The following is a 21,593-nucleotide window of genomic DNA, read 5'->3' as shown; positions in this document are numbered from 1 at the left end:
CCTAATAATACTGATCATCCTCCATCCCTGACCTTATATTACTGATCATCCTCCATCCCTGGCCTAATAATACTGATCATCCTCCATCCTTGGCCTAATAATACCCATCCTCCTCCTTCCCTGGCCTAATAATACCGATCACCCCCTATCACTGGCCTAATAATACTGATCATCCTCCTTCCCTGACCTTATATTACTGATCATCCTCCATCCCTGGCCTAATAATACTGATCATCCTCTATCCCTGGCCTAATAATACTGATCATCCTCCATCCTTGGCCTAATAATACCCATCCTCCTCCTTCCCTGACCTAATAGTACCGATCATCCTACTTCCCTGGCATAATAATACTGATCATCCTCCATCCCTGACCTAATAATACTGATCATCCTCCATCCCTGACCTAATAATACTGATCATCCTCCTTCCCTGGCCTAATATTACTGATCATCCTCCTTCCCTGGCCTAATAATACTGATCATCCTCCTTCCCTGGCCTAATAATACTGATCATCCTCCTTCCCTGGCCTAATAATACTGATCATCCTCCTTCCCTGGCCTAATAATACTGATCATCCTCCATCCTTGGCCTAATAATACTGATCATCCTCCTTCCCTGGCCTGATAATACAGATCATCCTTCTTCCCTGGCCTAATAATACTGATCATCCTCCATCCTTGGCCTAATAATACAGATCATCCTCCTTCCCTGACCTTATATTACTGATCATCCTCCATCCCTGGCCTAATAATACTGATCATCCTCCATCCCTGGCCTGATAATACTGATCATCCTCCTTCCCTGGCCTAATAATACTGATCATCCTCCATCCCTGGCCTAATAATACTGATCATCCTCCATCCTTGGCCTAATAATACCCATCCTCCTCCTTCCCTGGCCTAATAATACCGATCACCCCCTATCACTGGCCTAATAATACTGATCATCCTCCTTCCCTGACCTTATATTACTGATCATCCTCCATCCCTGGCCTAATAATACTGATCATCCTCTATCCCTGGCCTAATAATACTGATCATCCTCCATCCTTGGCCTAATAATACCCATCCTCCTCCTTCCCTGACCTAATAGTACCGATCATCCTACTTCCCTGGCATAATAATACTGATCATCCTCCATCCCTGACCTAATAATACTGATCATCCTCCATCCCTGACCTAATAATACTGATCATCCTCCTTCCCTGGCCTAATAATACCGATCACCCCCTATCACTGGCCTAAAAATACTGATCATCCTCCATCCCTGACCTAATAATACCCATCCTCCTCCTTCCCTGGCCTAATAATACCGATCACCCCCTATCACTGGCCTAATAATACTGATCATCCTCCTTCCCTGACCTTATATTACTGATCATCCTCCATCCCTGGCCTAATAATACTGATCATCCTCCATCCCTGACCTTATATTACTGATCATCCTCCATCCCTGGCCTAATAATACTGATCATCCTCCATCCTTGGCCTAATAATACCCATCCTCCTCCTTCCCTGGCCTAATAATACCGATCACCCCCTATCACTGGCCTAATAATACTGATCATCCTCCTTCCCTGACCTTATATTACTGATCATCCTCCATCCCTGGCCTAATAATACTGATCATCCTCTATCCCTGGCCTAATAATACTGATCATCCTCCATCCTTGGCCTAATAATACCCATCCTCCTCCTTCCCTGACCTAATAGTACCGATCATCCTACTTCCCTGGCATAATAATACTGATCATCCTCCATCCCTGACCTAATAATACTGATCATCCTCCATCCCTGACCTAATAATACTGATCATCCTCCTTCCCTGGCCTAATAATACTGATCATCCTCCTTCCCTGGCCTAATATTACTGATCATCCTCCTTCCCTGGCCTAATAATACTGATCATCCTCCTTCCCTGGCCTAATAATACTGATCATCCTCCTTCCCTGGCCTAATAATACTGATCATCCTCCTTCCCTGGCCTAATAATACTGATCATCCTCCATCCTTGGCCTAATAATACCCATCCTCCTCCTTCCCTGACCTAATAGTACCGATCATCCTACTTCCCTGGCATAATAATACTGATCATCCTCCATCCCTGACCTAATAATACTGATCATCCTCCATCCCTGACCTAATAATACTGATCATCCTCCTTCCCTGGCCTAATAATACTGATCATCCTCCTTCCCTGGCCTAATATTACTGATCATCCTCCTTCCCTGGCCTAATAATACTGATCATCCTCCTTCCCTGGCCTGATAATACAGATCATCCTTCTTCCCTGGCCTAATAATACTGATCATCCTCCATCCTTGGCCTAATAATACAGATCATCCTCCTTCCCTGACCTTATATTACTGATCATCCTCCATCCCTGGCCTAATAATACTGATCATCCTCCATCCCTGGCCTGATAATACTGATCATCCTCCATCCTTGGCCTAATAATACCCATCCTCCTCCTTCCCTGGCCTAATAATACCGATCACCCCCTATCACTGGCCTAATAATACTGATCATCCTCCTTCCCTGACCTTATATTACTGATCATCCTCCATCCCTGGCCTAATAATACTGATCATCCTCCATCCCTGGCCTAATAATACTGATCATCCTCCATCCTTGGCCTAATAATACCCATCCTCCTCCTTCCCTGGCCTAATAGTACCGATCATCCTCCTTCGTTGGCCTGATAATACTGATCATCCTCCTTCCCTGGCCTGATAATACTGATCATCCTCCATCCTTGGCCTAAAAATACTGATCATCCTCCTTCCCTGGCCTGATAATACAGATCATCCTCCTTCCCTGTGTCGAATACTGTGACTGAGGCAACCTGCTGAAGGCCTAACAGTTATGTGTGTGCACTACAGGATAGTACGTATATTATGTATACATCCAATAAGCAAAGGGTTCTCATATTCACTAGTATAATATGAAAGCATAACAGAATCCATCTTGTTTCTAGCTAGATGATATAGCAAATTCATCTTGAACTTTATACACACCCTGAGAGAAAAACAACTTTGTTGGCTGAGTATTGTTTCCAACTACGCACTTTCTAAAAGCTCATAGAGACCAGATGTAATTCCTAATATGGACACAGTTCAATATATCACGAGTATCTTGTTAGTATTCTTGACAATTGTCCCAATATTGCCTAACATTGTATTCCAGAAGTATGAAATCATATGGGAGGGATATACAAAAGGGGCGTTACTTTGTATTATATAAAACTCATTGTTGATACGTGTATGTGGTTGTTAAATGATTTGACACAGGACGAGAGGATGTCCCTCTTCCCTGTATACGGGCGTGGCCCTTTGAATAAATAATAATTGATTTTTATAAATCCATTTTCAACTCATTAATTTTATCTAACAACCCAAACAGCAACAAGATGGTTAATTTAGTTAATCCAAGAGAATTCAACACCTGGCCTAATAATACTGATCATCCTCCATCCTTGGCCTAATAATACTGATCATCCTCCATCCCTGGCCTGATAATACTGATCATCCTCCTTCCCTGACCTTATATTACTGATCATCCTGCATCCCTGGCCTAATAATACTGATCATCCTCCATCTCTGGCCTGATAATACTGATCATCCTCCTTCCCTGGCCTAATAATACTGATCATCCTCCATCCTTGGCCTAATAATACTGATCATCCTCCATCCCTGGCCTGATAATACTGATCATCCTCCTTCCCTGACCTTATATTACTGATCATCCTGCATCCCTGGCCTAATAATACTGATCATCCTCCTTCCCTGGCCTAATAATACTGATCATCCTCCATCCTTGGCCTAATAATACTGATCATCCTCCTTCCCTGACCTTATATTACTGATCATCCTGCATCCCTGGCCTAATAATACTGATCATCCTCCATCTCTGGCCTAATAATACTGATCATCCTCCATCCATGGCCTAATGATACTGATCATCCTCCATCCCTGGCCTAATAATACCGATCATCCTCCTTCCCTGGCCTAATAATACTGATCATCCTCCATCCCTGGCCTAATAATACTGATCATCCTCCTTCCCTGGCCTAATAATACTGATCATCCTCCATCCCTGGCCTAATAATACTGATCATCCTCCATCCCTGGCCTAATAATACTGATCATCCTCCATCCCTGGCCTAATAATACTGATCATCCTCCATCCCTGGCCTAATAATACTGATCATCCTCCATCCCTGGCCTAATAATACAGATCATCCTCCTTCCCTGGCCTAATAATACTGATCATCCTCCTTCCCTGACCTAATAATACTGATCATCCTCCATCCTTGGCCTAATAATTCCCATCCTCCTCCTTCCCTGGCCTAATAGTACTGATCATCCTCCATCCCTGGCCTAATAATACCGATCATTCTCCTTCCCTGGCCTAATAATACCGATCATCCTCCATCCCTGGCCTAATAATACCGATCATCCTTTATTCCTAGCCTAGTAATACTGATCATCCTCCATAACTAGCCTAGTAATACTGATCATCCTCCATAACTGGCCTAATAAATACTGATCATCCTCCATTCCTAGCCTAGTAATACTGATCATCCGCTGTTGCGGGTCACAAACCCCCAGAATTCATCTCACTGTAACCGTTTTATCATTTCTGAAAATATTTCAGATGTTCTCATTAATTAGAATTTCCCCATTTGTTACAATGGGGTATATTTACTAAGCTCCCGATTTTGACCGAGATGGCGTTTTTTCATCAAAGTGTCATCTCGGTCAATCTCGGTCATTTACTAAACACTAATCACGGCAGTGATGAGGTCATTCGTATTTTTTGTGAAGTTCATGTAAAAAATTACGAATGAATACACCATCGGTCAAATTACGCCTGTTTAGAGACGAATCTCGGTCATTTACTAACCATTCGTAATTGTATTTGCTGCCGTGAAAATGCTATTGCGGCCGCATAAAATTACGAGTCGCATTTTTTTGCTAAAAAGAAACGCGCCAGCCTTTGAAAATCGCGTTTACATGTGAACTTAATTATCCATTACTCCCACCTGATTTTTTGGGCCTATAAAAGTGTTTCAGGCACATTCTGAACTACTCTCACTCTGAAATGGCTGCTGTGGTGTGTGGCAATGGTTTTTTGTTGGCTGTGGGATACGTTAGACTGCTCCATGAGGCTTCCAGGAATCAGGACCAGGTAAGTGAACATGGCCAACAGGTTGTCCAGGTACCGCGGAGGCTGCGCCAGCCTCGTTTATTTAGAGGGCGTTTAAACTTAAATGCATTGTCCGATGATAGGGTCATACAGATGTTCCGCCTAAATAGAAACAACATTTTCCACCTGTATGACCTTGTCAAACTGGGCATAGACCCTGAGACAGCACGCTCTCGCTCTGTCTCAGGCCTACACAAACTCCTGGCTGTGTTACACTTTATGGCTACTGGGAGCTTCCAGGCTGTGGCAGGCGACGTCATTGGGATCTCACAGCCCACCTTTTCAAGATATTTGATGCAGGTGAGTCTAAAAATACCTATGCGGTTATGGCTAAGTGTTGCTTGTGTAAGTTGAAACACCACAGTATTGTAGAGAATACCTAACATGACACTCACCTTAGCTTATTTAATGTCCACTCAGGTTTTGGATGTGTTGGAGCCACACATTAAAGCCTCAATCTGCTTCCCTACTGAGGAGTCGGAGTGGAGTGCTGTCAGGGTAGCTTTCTATGAGCTTGCAGGCATGCCCAATGTGCTTGGGGCCATAGATTGCACACACGTTCAGCTGAGATCACCTAAGGGCCGCCAGTATATCTATACTAATAGGCATCTTGATCAATCAACTAATGTCCAGGTGGTCTGTGATGCAAAATTAAAAATTATGAGTGTTGTTGCAGGTTACCCTGGTGCCTGCCATGACTCCTTCATCCTCAGTCAGTCATCGCTCTTCGATAAATTTGAGGAGGGACAAATGCCTGATGGCTGGCTGTTGGGTATGTTGAAAATGTTATGTGTGTATGTCTTTTAACCACAGGCTAGATTTTGGAGGAGGTGTTTGAATAATCTAACATATGTCCTAATGTTGACTATATCTGTTTTTCAGGTGATGGGGGTTACGGCTGCTACTCTTGGCTCCTTACTCCATTGTCCCAACCTGATTCTCCTGCTGAACACAGTTATAATCATGCACATATGGCTACGCGGAATGTGATAGAAAGATGTTTTGGGGTGCTGAAGTCACGTTTTCGGTGTCTTGATAAATCTGCTGGCCTTTTGTTGTATAGTCCCTCAAAGGTGACTAGGATTGTGTTCTGCTGCTGTTTTCTCCATAATCTGTGTTTAAGTCAAGATCTTGCACATGGTGAGGGAGAAATCAGTCAGCAAGCAGAGGAGTTAGAACCATCTGGTGACAGTGTGAGTACAAATGTAGGGAGGCAGGTACGGCAACAAGTGATCCTGCGTTATTTTTCTGGTAAGTTTTATTAGGCTGTAATTATCCTTCACTAAACACTTTGCTCTACTTTCTAGTGTGTGTTTTGTTACTTACTGTTTGTTGTTTATAGTGGTGTGTCCATTGTGCTTAGTTGATGCTAAAAAAACATTTACAGTCATTACCCTTGAAAAACATAACTCCATACATACACACCAGCTTCATACATTTTGGAGACGGACACAGGAATGTGTTTTGTATTCTAATTATTTTATTTTTGGGTTCAAAAAGTTTACATTTATTTTTTTCTCGTGTGTGTGCTTAATGTATCCTCAATTCATATATTTTCAGACAACTAGGTTGTCTAGACCATCCACTAAGACCTTATTTTTTTTAAGTAAAGCACCTTGAGCAATTGAAGACGTAACATAACATTGATTGTTGGGGAAAACATGTAAACTCCAAACAAACTAACATCATCCTTAGTCGACTGTGTATATTCTTGCTTATGTGTTTTGTTTCAAAATTTAATCACCAGATAACTGAGGTGATCTGGGCTCATCACTCAGCGAACTCGCCAGTAGTGCCAGTGGTGGCTGGGGTGACACTGCCGATAGCCTTCGCCTGGGTGGGAATGATGGAGGTGCTGAATCAGAGCCAAGACGCCGGCTCTTAGTTGGCCTCCTGGGTAAGTGGGCCGAGACCTGTGATGGCCGCCTTACACGAGGTCGACTTCCAGAAGCAGAACCTAGGTGCCAAATTTGTAAATAATATTTTGTACTTCTATGTGTTTACAGAATATGTGACTACAGTGAAGACTTACCTGCAATACCGGCATCATCATGACTGGTCTGAGGCCTGTCTGGCCGGCTGGTCTGTGTGACTGTGTAAAAAGTCACACCAACATTATTACCCTGTTTTTTTTTAAAGTACCCAGTGAAAACCATTAATGTACTGTAAGCATATATTTTGTTTGGTTGCCACAACAAAATTAAGCTTAAGAGCTTCTATATTTGTGATTTAGAGTTGAATATCAAAATGTACTTCATGTGGCACACAATAAATGTATAAGCTGAACAATTTGTGACTCACATATTGCAGAGATTCAGTCCTTTCCAGTTTAAAAATAGTGTAAAGTTTTTCATTTTGGGAAGCTTTTTTTGTTTAAATTTTAAAAAAAGCTGTTTGTTTTTTAAAAACAAACACACATGTTCCAGCATTAACGGCAATAATATTTTTTTTTGTTTTTTTTTTTTTGATGAAAAAAAACACTGCACATGTTTATTTCAAACAAATACTGCAAGGAGAAAAATCAAACCAAAAAAACAGTGTCCCGACCACGAACTGAAAGGGGAACCATGTTTGCCCATGGGTCACCTTTACCCGAATGCCAGAAACCCACTTTGAGTTATGCCTAAGTGGGTTTCTTCAGCCAATCAGGTAGTGCCACGTTGTAGCACTCTCCTGATCAGCTGTGTGCTCCTGTCCTCACTGACAGGCAGCACACGGCACTGTTACAATGTTGCGCCTATGCGCTACCTTGTAACCAATGATGGTAACTTTCTTCCCTGCGGTGGACCTAAAGTGACGTCACCGCAGAGCAGAAAGTTCCCAGCATTGGTTAAAATGTAGCGCATATGCGCTACATTGTAACAGTGCCGTGTGCTGCCTGTCAGTGAGGACAGGAGCACACAGCTGATCAGGAGAGTGCTACAACGTGGCACTCCATGATCCCTTAACATGTGTTGGCAATTGTTCATTACTCACACCTGACGTTTGGTACTTTTAAAAGGGGAGACAACACATTTCTACACACTCTAAATCTGAAATGGCTGCTACTGTGTGTGGGTCTGCTGTATTGTTTGCTGTAGGATACTTGTCACTGCTTCCTGATGCTACAATAAAACCAAGGCAGGAAAAACAACTGGGTCTGCAGGTTGTATATGTTCCGAGTAGGCTGGCCATGCTTTTTAGTTTATATTGTCCAATGTAACTGCAAAAAACTTGATGTTGACCATGTTATACAGATGGTCACACTAAATGTTCTAAGTGTTTTTCCACGGTATGATTTGGGCAAACGGACCCTACACCCTGACACAGCACACTCTCGCCCTGTCACAATATTCATCTTGGACTATACATTACTGATTTTTGTGTTTGTGTGTTGCAAATTAACCAATACACATATTTTGATTAGATAATTTATTGAAAAATACTGAACAATATATTCAGAACACATATATTTTACTTGCAACTGGCCAGCATATGATGTGCAGTACAGATTATCTTTTCTTTTTTTGGGTGCTGGGTGCAGAGGCTTGTGGTTGTTCGTGGGTGCGGCTTCGACTTGATCGTCGAACTGGTGATTGTACTGGTGTTTGGGTCGGGGTTGTTGTGCTTGAGCTTGTGGCCACATGTTGTTGTGCCATTGCACTAAAATTTTGGCTCAAAATATTTAAACTGGCCGTTAGCTGGGTATAAGCAGCTGTATTGTTGGCAATGGTTCGCGACAAATTGTCATTTATGACTTGATTATGCTGGATAATCTGTATGAGGGTTTGGTGTTGGCGCAGTTGTTCATCCATGATGCGCTGATGGGTTGCCTGCATTTGAGAATTGTCTGCCCTCATCTGCTCCATTGTGTTTGCTATCCGCCCTACCTGCACGATGAGTCTGGCAGAGTTGCGGCTAACTTTAGGCAAATGATGGGGCAAACTAGACAGGTGTTGTGTTTGGGTGTTGAGACACGCAGAGTGGTGTGCCTGTTGTGCGGCCCAACTTGACCAAAACTCATGCGGAATTTGGCTTGTCCCTGGTGTTGAGGTCATTTGTTGAGTCTGAGAAGCTTGCGGTTGGACTGGATTGTCCTCAGTCATGTTTGCCTGTGTTTGGTCGATGGGCTGCAGGTGTAGAGTATACGTCTCCTGGCCATGGGACTGCTGGCCCTCGTCACTCATGATGGCCGGATCTGTATGGGGTGGGACACAGGAAATATTTTAGACATATGTAGCATTGGTCTTACAATATTTGTCATGCAACATGCATTACTTCATAATATACATTTAAAAGCTAAATGGTTAACTTCTTAAACGTTACTATGTTGGTTACCTCTTAGTGAATTGATGTGGCTATAAACAGATACTACTAATTTGTGAATTTATGGAGACAATTGTATGTTTCACATTCTAAATTATTGTATACACTCCATGTACTCTTTTTTTATGTCTCAAAGTTAGTTTAAACAACATTCTGAAGGTTCCTTTGGCACAACACAAAAAAATATAACCATGTTTGCCACATTAGAATCAGACATTGGGCATGTCAGTCAGTGGATTTAGTAAAGAAGTACACTAAGATTGTGGTCAAAAAATGACAACTTAACCAGGTTATTTAATGTTGGATTTTGCCGTATGTATTGATTTGTTTTTTTTGGAATTATTTTGTTCAAATTTAGTTTCACATTTTTTTGGAAGTTTGGAGTGTTGTTGAGCATATTTTTCCAAATAAATTTGTGTTTCAGGACACTGTAATTTCACACATATCATCATAACAATACGCTAACAGCATCTGCTTGCAGTCGATTATTAAAGCAAAGTTGCTTACAATTTTTTTTCAATTTTTAACAAAACTAACACTGGGCCAGATGTCAATACCTGGAGAAGGTATAAGTCATTTCTAAAGCAGTGATAGGTTCAAGGTGATAATGACACAAGGCAAGCATGTCCAAAATGTGGAGTCTAAAATTACTTTTAATTTTTGTACTGCTGCCTTTATCATCTTCGACCTAACAGTGTTTTGTCAGTTCCTTATGCCTTCACCTTGTTTTTACTCAAACAAAATAAAAACATTACAAACATTACTCACCAGACACCTGTGGGGAATGTGGATCTACACTTAGGGGGCTTGCCAAAAGTGCCAGTGGTGGCACCGCAGCCACTGCAGAGATGCGCCTTTGGGGGGGTGATGCAGGTGCAGGTGCAGCAGCAGCAGTAGGAGCCTGGACACGGGGCCTCTTGGGTAGCCTTGTAGCCACAGTAATGCTGGCCTGTGATTGTGGCCTTTGTGTGCGCGGAGCAGACGAAGAACCTGTGTGATAGTATTGACATTACATTTCTTGTGTTTTATGTTAATGGCTAAGATGTGGGTACAGAAATAACTTACCTGCATTACCACCATCATCAGCTCTAGGCAGGGTTGGCTGTGGCCTGGATGTGCTGCTTCTCTGGCGTACTGTACAAAGAAGAAGAATGGCGATATGAACATAATTAGACTACTTAAAACACATATGTCGTAGCTTTTCCAAAACACAATATTGCAGGATTTTAAAAACTGTTTTTAAATTTTGTTAAAAAATTACAAACACAAATAGTTGGTTTTGTTAAATATATAATCTTAAATTTTACAACCTACAAAAACCGCACAAAACAAGGCAAATTGTTTGTGTTTCCAGAAAAAGCACAACAAATATTTGAGTCTAATTAGTACAAAAACATAACTAACACACACAATACACCAAGCAACCACAACCTGTGTCTGACAATATGTAGTGCAACTACACTTCCCAGCATGTCCACCAACACATTTGACATTCCCTAAGTTTAAACATTATAACAGGCATGATGGGACTTGTAGTTGGACAACAGATGGAAAAACACAGGGTGGATTGGCCTGCACTACATCACCAACCCATTTGTGGACCAACACACAGGAAACATTTTACAACAAAAGTACAAAGCACAGATGTGAAAAATTATAAATATAAAATAAACTCACCATCCGCACTTGGCCGGTCCGAATCTTGGACATGAAGTGCAGAAACCACCTCTGGCGGAATCAGCGGACGTATTGGCTCCTCCCAATCTTTATAAGACGCTCGGAAGGGGGGTCCTCCCCCGGTTTGACAAGCAGATTTTGCCTCCTTAGCCATCTTGGCCTTCACACGGCGTTTTATGTCATAGAAACGTTTCCTACAGGTGTCCTCGGTCCGCCTCACCACACCCTCACTGTTCACAGCAGCAATAACCTTCCCCCACAGGACACTCTTCCTGCGGGTCGACACCTTTGATGCATCTGAACCAAACAACTGGCGCTGATGCTTCATCAGCTCCCACACCAGAGCCATGTTTTCTGCGTAACTAAACTTTACATTGCGGCCCGTCCTTGTACTGGTGCGTGGCTGCGGAGCCACAACACCATCACTATCAGTATCACTAGAAAACGCAGCCGCAACCTCACCCTCCTCCTCACTAACCTCCTCCCTCTCACTCACCTCCTCCCTCTCACTCACCTCCTCCACCTCACTCACCTCCTCCCTCTCACTCACCTCCTCCACCACACTCACCTCTGACTGTGACATAATCTTAAGACAACACAAAAAACACAGAGAAAAAAAAACAAATAACACACTCCTCCACTACCACTACACACCACACACACGCAAACAAACACTCACTCACTCACAAACAAGGACTATAGACGAAAAGAAAAGACAAAATACAAAAAAGTTAACAGACTTTTAAATAACAGAACAACAAGTATGACAAAACAACTTACACACACAGTACAGCACTCACCAATCACAAAACTCCGCCTCCAAACCACAAAAAACTCCACAGAAATCTCCAACACCAACAACACCTTCCTCTCTCCTCTCCACTAGCTAAACCCACGAGGTGCGGTCGGTTTGGGGCGTATTTATAGTCAAGTACACAGACACTCCTCCACCACGAATACAACCAATCACGGACAAGTGACAAAAACGAAACTTAGGAAAAAAACGCGGCAGTAATGGAAAAACACTGCCGTAACAGACATGTGACGCATTCGTAAAAAAACACATTAAACTCGGCCGCAAAATAACAAAATCGGCCGCATTATACACCAGAAAACCACGAATGACATCGACATCGGACAACACCAAAAATACGAATACGACAGCTTAGTAAATCCATCGTAATCAATTCAAAAAGTTGCAGGTTTACACTGTCGATGTCATTCGTGAATGAACTTTAACCATTTTTCGGAAAATACGAATGTTAGTAAATGTACCCCAATGTGTCAGTGTTCCGGGAATGTTGTATTTTCTCCATCTCTTCTGGTTGAAGCAGTATCTCTATACAAATCTATTACTGCAGCAATTCAAAGTGTCCCTTACACCTCCCCAAGTCTTCCTTAGTTACAAATAACCCTAATCATGTCACTGCTCTGAATGGGCCTGATTCAAAGTTGTACGCTATTCCGATGTTTGCGCAATTGAGCAATATTCTTAAATTGTGCATATGTCACTGCCGTAATATCCATGTGCAGCGATTTCAAAGATTTAATAAAGTTTGTTTTTTCCCCTCTCTGCCAGCGTTCAGAAACTCAGTGAGTTTTTCTCAAGTGAAGAAATTGGGGATGAGCCTGATAGGTGTTTGCTGTCCCATAAGGCAGGAACGCAGAACAAATATCAGGCCGTGGTATGTACACTGTTATATCGCTAATAGTGGACTGACATTACTACCTGCCACGCTGCATGCTCCCTGTATGCCTGCACTCACTCTGTCTCCCCGCTCCGCACAGCCCCTCAAAGTGGTAAATCGTAAGAGGCCGATAAGAGAGGACTGGAGCACTTTCTCCTGCCCGCAGAGGAGATCGGATAACAACACGGAAGGGAATGAATTTTCTATAAAGGTGATTTCGGGGATCCTTGCTGGTGTCACTAACTAACCCCCACCAACCCTCCACCAGTTATATATTAATTCTCAATTTACTGATAGCCATAGGATCTTTCTATGCTGACAATTTCTATACTTAAATAGTCTCAGAACTAGTCTATGATAACAGGATTATCACATACAGTAACAGGATTGTTCTATCCTCAAAGATAAGCATTGGATAGTTCTAGCCTCACAGATAAGCACAACATAATTATGTACCTACATAGAGGGGATGATGCTATACTAACATGATTCTTCTATACTCACAGACAGTCACATGATTATTGTATAGGCATAGGATAATTTTATGCTCGTAGATAGCAGACAATTCTGTAGTTACATGTAGCCTCAGGATTATTCACAGGATTATCCTATAGTGACTGATAGTCACAGATTCATTTTATACTCCCAGACATTGGATAATTCTATACTCACAGTAAAATGATTCTTCTCTACTCACAGATGGTTACATGATTATTCTATAGTCACAGGATTATTCTATAGTCAAAGGATTATTCTATAGTCACAAGATTATTCTATAGTCACAGATAGTCGCAGGATTATTCTATAGTCATAGGACTATTCTATACTCACAGATAGTCACAGGATTATTCTATAGTCACATGATTATTCTATAGTCACAGGATTATCACAGGATTATTTTATAGTCACAGGATTATTCTATAGTCACAGGACTATTCTATAGTCACAGATAGTCACAGGACTATTCTATAGTCACAGATAGTCACAGGACTATTCTATAGTCACAGATAGTCACAGGATTATTCTATAGTCACAGATAGTCACAGGATTATTCTATAGTCACAGGATTATTCTAGTCACAGATAGTCACAGGATTATTCTATAGCCACAAATAGTCACAGGATTATTCTATAGCCACAAATAGTCACAGGATTATTCTATAGTCACAGGTAGGCACAGGATTATTCTATAGTCACAGGTAGGCACAGGATTATTCTATAGTCAGAGATGGTCACAGGATTAATCTATAGTCACAGGATTATTCTATAGTCACAGATGGTCACAGGATTAATCTATAGTCACAGATGGTCACAGGATTCTATAGTCACAGGATTATTCTATAGTCACAGGTAGGCACAGTATTATTTTATAGTCACAGATGGTCATAGGATTAATCTATAGTCACAGGATTATTCTATAGTCACAGATAGTCACAGGATTCTATAGTCACATGATTATTCTATAGTCACAGATAGGCACAGGATTATTCTATAGTCACAGATAGGCACAGGATTATTCTATAGTCACAGATAGTCACAGGGTTATTCTATAGTCACAAGTAGTCACAGAATTAACCTATTGTCACAGGATTAATCTATAGTCACAGATAGTCACAGGATTATTCTCTAGTCACAGATAGTCACAGGTTTATTCTATAGTCACAGGATTATTCTATAGTCACATAGTCACGGGATTATTCTATAGTCACAGGATTATTCTATAGTCGCAGATAGTCACAGGATGATTCTATAGTCACAGATAGTCACAGGATGATTCTATAGTCGCAGATAGTCACAGGATGATTCTATAGTCGCAGATAGTCACAGGATGATTCTATAGTCGCAGATAGTCACAGGATGATTCTATAGTCACAGATAGTCACAGGATTATTCTATAGTCACAGGATTATTCTATAGTCAGATAGTCACAGGATGATTCTATACACACAGTATACTGTAAATCTGTACTCATGGATAGTCACTGGATAATTCGGTAGTCACATGGTCATTCTGTACTCTCATCCACAGGATTATTCTATAGTCACAGATAGTCACAGGATTATTCTATAGTCAGATAGTCACAGGATGATTCTATACACACAGTATACTGTAAATCTGTACTCATGGATAGTCACTGGATAATTCGGTAGTCACATGGTCATTCTGTACTCTCATCCACAGGATTATTCTATAGTCACAGATAGTCACAGGATTATTCTATAGTCACAGATAGTCACAGGATGATTCTATACACACAGTATACTGTAAATCTGTACTCATGGATAGTCACTGGATAATTCGGTAGTCACATGGTCATTCTGTACTCTCATCCACAGGATGATTCTATAGTCACAGGATTATTCTATAGTCACAGATAGTCACAGGATTATTCTATAGTCACAGATAGTCACAGGATGATTCTATACACACAGTATACTGTAAATCTGTATTCATGGATAGTCACTGGATAATTCTCTACTCTCATCCACAGGATGATTCTATACTCACAGCATAATTCTATGACAGATAAATCGATGATTTAGCATTTACAGATGATTTATTAGAGCTTGGTGATAATAATGTAGTTTACTGAAGCATTTCCCTAATTCCCCTCTAGTTTAAAACCCCCCCACAAAAGAATAACACAATACAACCCAATTGCTATTTTTGTAGTCTAATAACTAACTATATATTGTGTAGGGTGTTTTTTTTTTTTATGTAAAATAGTCCTATTAGGACAATGGTGCTATATAAAAATATTGTTGTTATTATTATTATTATTATTTATTAGCATTCCTCGTCTCTGTTTAATGTGCTCTGAATTGATTGTCTAGATTACAAACGGGTGTTTTACGTGGACTCCAGATGGATCTTTGGCCTTGTCAAACATCAATATTAGGATCCCTCCAGGTGATTTTATTGTTAGGTTTATCTCTGTAATCTATCTATCTATCTATCTATCTATCTATCTATCTATCTATCTATCTATCTGTCATCCACATTCTTAGATTGAGAACAGAGTTGGTGCATATTGTAGAGATTATTACGGGGTTGGTTCAGTAAGAAAAGTAACAAGACCTCTCACTTGAGCAGTGTTCATTGTTATTCCCCACCAGCTCAGAGCAGGTAGACCACTGCTTCCCTATCGGCCAATAGACTGCGCCTCATATCAGTCAGACTGTCCCAGCATTTGGTGTAAGATGGCGGAGCTGGCGGACACATGGTCACACATTGAGGTGCGTAGTGATCAGATTTCTGCTGTTGTGATAATGGCAGGACAGACATTCAAGATGAGCAGCGATCCAGCCAGCAATGCACGTTCACCACAAGCAGGGCACCAATCCCAAACATGTTTCCGTGCCATGACGTTATCACCATACACCTGGACAAGTTGGCGATGAATCTCAGCAGCTGATGTGCCGATTAAACATAGAAACATAGAATTTGACGGCAGATAAGAACCACTTGGCCCATCTAGTCTGCCCCTTTTTTTTATCCTTTAGGTAATCTCAACCCTTTTTGAACCTTAATTCTTTGTAAGGATATTCTTATGACTATCCCAAGCATGTTTAAATTGCTCTACAGTCTTAGCCTCTACCACCTCTGATGGGAGGCTATTCCACTTATCCACTACCCTTTCTGTGAAATAATTTTTCCTTAAATTTCCCCTGAACCTGCCTCCCTCCAGTTTCAGTGTATGTCTTCAAGTTCTAATACTTCTCTTCCTTTGAACAATGTTTCCCTCCTGAACTTTGTTAAGACCCTTGATATATTTGAAAGTTTCTATCATGTCTCCCCTTTCCCTTCTCTCCTCCAAACTATACATGTTAAGATCTTTTAGCCTTTCCGGGTAAGTTTTGTGATGTAGGCCATTAGACACAGAAATCTGATCACACTGCGCACCTCAATGTGTGACCATGTCTCCGCCAGTCCCGCCATCTTACACCTGATGCTGGGACAGTATGACTGATATGAGGCGCAGTATAATGGCTGTGAGGGGAAGCTGTGGTCTACCTGCTCTGGCCTGGCGGGTAATTAGAATGAGATAGCGAGCATTACACACGTGAGAGCTCTTGTCACCTTACTTATTGAACCACCCTCTTACAATTCATGTGGGGTTGTTGATGCTTTTTACGACGATGCCAGCAAACTCCACAAGAGGTTTTGCAGCAGCTGTTTTAGCCCCACTCTTCCACCCTATACAATTTATTGTTGTTCCCAGGTAGAACCATTGTTTTACATGGGACATGAGTGTTTCTTTACCCCCTCAGGTCAGCTGACAATGATCGTGGGGCAGGTGGGCTGTGGGAAGTCCTCTCTCTTGTTGGCCACCCTTGGTGAAATGCATAGGATTTCTGGTGATGTGTGGTGGAACAGGTACGTAGTGTGTGCTGGAACGGAGTGTTATGTCTGAGAAACCCCGGTACACTGAATATCTATCTGCCTCCTGTATGTGGTAAAGTTCTACAGAGAATGGATGCAATACACCTGGATTCCGCATATCCTAGGCAAAATATATATACCGTAGTTAATTAATGTTGGTTGCAAAATGACTGAATTCAATGTGGAGATATTATTATACCTGAATTACATTTTTCCTGCACTCCCCCAATACACATAATAGAGGAGGGAGTTATAGGAAGATAGGGTGCAGAGTATGACCATATTAGGGCATATTCGCCACCCCCAGCATCTGGCGCAGTGTCCTCTTGCAGTAGATCTCAGGATATTTGCCGCTGTCACACTATGACGGCACAGAATTATGTCTGTAATTAGCCTGATTGATCTTCTCATGGAAGACTGAACATACAATGGTAAATAGCCGTCTTCTCCGCACAGATCTTTCCATGTAAGGTTGTGTGATGCCAATTCGAGCAATTCCTGACTTGGCTGTTGCCCCTCCTAATAGAACATAATGTTCTTTTGGGAAAACACAGCAACAATTAGCGGCTTATCATGTCTAGACGGATGTAGAAATCAGCCTCTAAAAACGGGCGCTCACATAGGAATAATGTAGCCTGATATCATGGATACAAAGGCCGGGTAACCGAACAGACGAAGTGCTCTAAGTGCGGTTATAAAGGTAATGTTCCGTGCACAGATCAACCTGTGATATGTTTACTCAGGAGCAGATTACTCCCATTTGCAGTGTTAAATGATATGTGATTTATTTTACAGCAGTGACCCTGACAGCGACGTAGGGGAAGACAACAGGTCAGTTTATAATATCTCTTTATACCCAGGAACCTGAGAGATCAGTAATTACGTTATTGTGAATTGTAGTCAAATTTAGTTTTCACGCAGCAAAGTACAAAAAAGGATGGAGGTTATAACAGACTGACCCCGTTCATCTAGCGTTCAGCCTGAACATGATTTGTAAATGATTTTGTTCTGTTTGAATAAGAAACAGAAGAATATAATTAAATATTTGTTTTGGAAACAGAATTTCTGGTTCGTTATTGTGAATAGGAGATTTGCCGTCTCTACAAACGTGTCCTTACTAAGCTTTGCTAAAAAACGACCCCTCTGTCTCGCGCCATAGTATTGGATACAGTGGTGCGCCGTGTTCTAGGCTGTTCGTAATGTGTGAGTTCTCTCAAAACTTGCCTGTTCCTCTATATGAAATATGCAAGAAAATAGCACTTTCACTTGCGCAAAATTCACACAAATATTTGCGCAAACGTAGCATCATATTTGGGGAAAATTGGCAATGAGTGAAAACTGATTGACACTGCTGTCTACACAGATGACTGACAGTGCGGCTACAAGTGGAAAATCATGTGATTTGGCCACGCCCCTCCGGTACTCTTACCTGTCACAACTCAACGGACCTGCTAATATTATGCTACTTTTATGCAAATATTTATGCAAATTATGTGCACTTGATAATGCGACGTTATATACAGTATAGCTCAGTAGTGATGGAAGTGCAAAGGTACTGTGCGCTTATAAAACCTTAGCGCGATATCTGGCGCCACTCTAGTGAGTATGGGCCTAATTCAGAGTTGATCGCAGCAGCAAATTTGTTAGCAGTTGGGCAAAACCATGTGCATTGCAGGAGGGGGGGGGCAGATGTAACATGTGCAGAGAGAGTCAGATTTGGGTGGGGTGTGTTCGGACTGAAATCTAAATTGCAGTGTAAAAATAAATCAGCCAGTATTTACCCTGCACCGAAACAAAATAACTCTTTTTTCACCTTACTCAGGCCCAGATTTATCAAGCCTTGGAGAGTGATAACTTGCACGGCGGTAAAGGGCCAACCAATCCGCTCCTAACTGTCATTTTTCAAACACAGCCTGTAACATGGCAGTTAGGAGCTGATTGGTTGGTGTTTTATCACCGTGCAATTTATTACTCTCCAAGGCTTGATAAATCTGGGCCTTACTCGATAACTGTCACCCAATAGAATGGATATAAAATGTCTGTAGAATACAGGGTAAAATGTATAACTGTCTGGTTACTGTTGTGCAGCCCGGAGAGGGAGACACCCGCAGACGTGGAGATCAGGTGATTCATTTATTTCATAGCCTAAAATATTTATTAACGGTTATTTATATAGCACATATTTTATATAGCAGCATTTTATAGAACATATATCAGTCCTTCACATCAGTTCAGGCCACAGTCCATCTTACACTCTATGGGGCTCATTCCGAGTTGTTCGCTAGCTGCTTTCGTTTGCTGCGCAGCGATCAGGCAAAAAATCGGCACTTCTGCGCATGCGTATGCTGCGCAATGCGCGCGTCGTATTATTACGACGAACGATGTCGTTTCACACAAGGTCTAGCGAAGCTTTTCAGTCGCACTGCTGGCCGCAGAGTGATTGACATGAAGTGGGCGTTTCTGGGTGTCAACTGACCGTTTTCAGGGAGTGTTCGAAAAAACGCAGGCGTGCCAGGAAAAACGCAGGCGTGGCTGGTTGAACGCAGGGCGTGTTTGTGACATCAAAACAGGAACTGAATAGTCTGAAGTGATCGCAAGCGCTGAGTAGGTATTGAGCCACTCTAAAACTGCACAACATTTTTTTGTAGCCACTCACCGATTCCTTCGTTCGCACTTCTGCTAAGCTAACATACACTCCCAGTGGGAGGTGGCTTAGCGTTTACATGGCTGCTAAAAACTGCTAGCGAGCGAACAACTCGGAATGACCCCCTATATCCCCTACCTCATGGGCACACATACACACTAGGGATAATATGTTGGCATTAGCCATTCGTTTTTGGAGTGTGGGAGGAAAGCGGAGAAGCAGAGGAAACCCAAACAAACATGGGGAGAGCATACAAACTTCTACACATTGTTTTGGTGAATTTAACATAAGACAGGGCTGTGGGGTAGTAATGCTAACCACTACACCTACCGTGCTGCTCATAGCTATTTAAAACCATAAAATGTATTATTTTAAAAAAAATGCACGGAAATACAACAGAAGATCCAAATCCTCTGCAGATCAAATCCTGTGTAGCTCATGCCAAGACTGGACAATTGGTTTGGGCAGTGTAACGTTACATTGTACAAGTCGCCCCTGGATATAGTTTATATCACTCCCATTTAGTCGGTGACATACACTTACTGATGTTCTGCAGCGTCAGCCAGATCTGTCCCGTAACATGTAAGTGGTGACATGTGGGAATGTAATTGTTCTTTGTTATTAGATTGAACGGCCCGGTGGGAACATTAATACAATTATACAGGAAATAGGAGCTGACAGATCTTGTCTGGACTTGGTGTGTTTGGCCGTACGGTTTAGATGGCTGCGGCTGTTATAATCAGAGGTCTGGACGCAGATAATGTGTCCGATGACTGACTGATTAAAAATAGTTTCTGTATCTGTGTCCAGGAGTTATCGTTACACTAAGAGGCTCATGAATGAAGGCTAATTATTGTACTTTACCCAAATTTTACTACAGTACTCTATGAATGAGCCCCAGGCCTCGGATTATGTCAGATGTGCCACATCCAGGATGCTTTTACCATTCACATACATACATACATACATACATACATACATACATACATATATGGCACATTACATTAACGGTAACAAAATATGTCAGTTGCAATATTCTCTAATCAGAAGAGCTTACATCCTACCACATGTCTTTTTTTGATTGGTACAACACGTACTAGCCCTTCTGATCTATGTGTGATGATCTGGCAGTGTGCGCAGGGTAACTACCTCTGTGTTTTTCAGGCGGAGGGGTGCAGTGGCGTACGCCTCCCAGAAGCCCTGGCTCCTGAATGCAACGGTGGAAGAGAACATCACATTTGAGAGCCCCTTCGTTAAGCAGAAGTACGTAATTTCCAAAACTCTTGCAGTATGTATAGCACCGCTATGTGACGCTTCATACAGAGCAGGGTTAAGATAATGAATTGCTATATATAGGATAATACTCACCTTGCTATAAATTATATAGATATTAGAAGTCATTGCAGAATTCTGTCAGTATATTAAAGCAAAAGGCTATAGGCGGGTAACTGCTGATATCCATATCATTTACATAATTCCATGTATTATACAAGTTTTTCTAAGGAACACTGAGGCGTTGACATCAGAACTTCCCACTATATAATATGATGACATCAGCATTCACTTTTTATACAGATATTATATACAGTAATTCATACTTGTATGTTGTCCATGGCATTTCTTGGGCTCCCTCCCTCTCTGCCTGCCAGAGCTGTTCTCCATTTCCCCTCTCACATTACCCCTCACTCT

General features: G+C 41.7%; 1 protein-coding gene and 1 long non-coding RNA gene across 5 annotated transcripts in view; both read left to right on the top strand.

Annotated features, from left to right (window-relative positions):
* Window positions 1-21,593, top strand: part of ABCC8 (ATP binding cassette subfamily C member 8) — a 254,803-nt gene that overhangs the window by 132,576 nt on the left and 100,634 nt on the right. For all 4 annotated transcript variants that reach the window (XM_063944092.1, XM_063944091.1, XM_063944093.1 and 1 more), the window contains 7 exons: window positions 12,770-12,875; window positions 12,979-13,089; window positions 15,712-15,787; window positions 17,149-17,254; window positions 18,056-18,091; window positions 19,349-19,384; window positions 21,069-21,167. In XM_063944092.1, the coding sequence (XP_063800162.1) occupies window positions 12,770-12,875; window positions 12,979-13,089; window positions 15,712-15,787; window positions 17,149-17,254; window positions 18,056-18,091; window positions 19,349-19,384; window positions 21,069-21,167 (570 nt within the window). The remainder of the gene's footprint in view (window positions 1-12,769; window positions 12,876-12,978; window positions 13,090-15,711; window positions 15,788-17,148; window positions 17,255-18,055; window positions 18,092-19,348; window positions 19,385-21,068; window positions 21,168-21,593) is intronic.
* Window positions 5,050-7,465, top strand: LOC134968595 (uncharacterized). The gene is made up of 3 exons (XR_010189335.1): window positions 5,050-5,980; window positions 6,091-7,105; window positions 7,215-7,465. It is a non-coding gene; the product is annotated as an uncharacterized LOC134968595 (long non-coding RNA).

Source organism: Pseudophryne corroboree, chromosome 11, assembly GCF_028390025.1.
Source record: "Pseudophryne corroboree isolate aPseCor3 chromosome 11, aPseCor3.hap2, whole genome shotgun sequence".
Lineage (NCBI taxonomy): Eukaryota > Metazoa > Chordata > Amphibia > Anura > Myobatrachidae > Pseudophryne > Pseudophryne corroboree.
The sequence above is the reverse complement of the archived record's forward strand: the minus strand, read 5'-3'. Positions and strand labels throughout refer to the sequence as shown.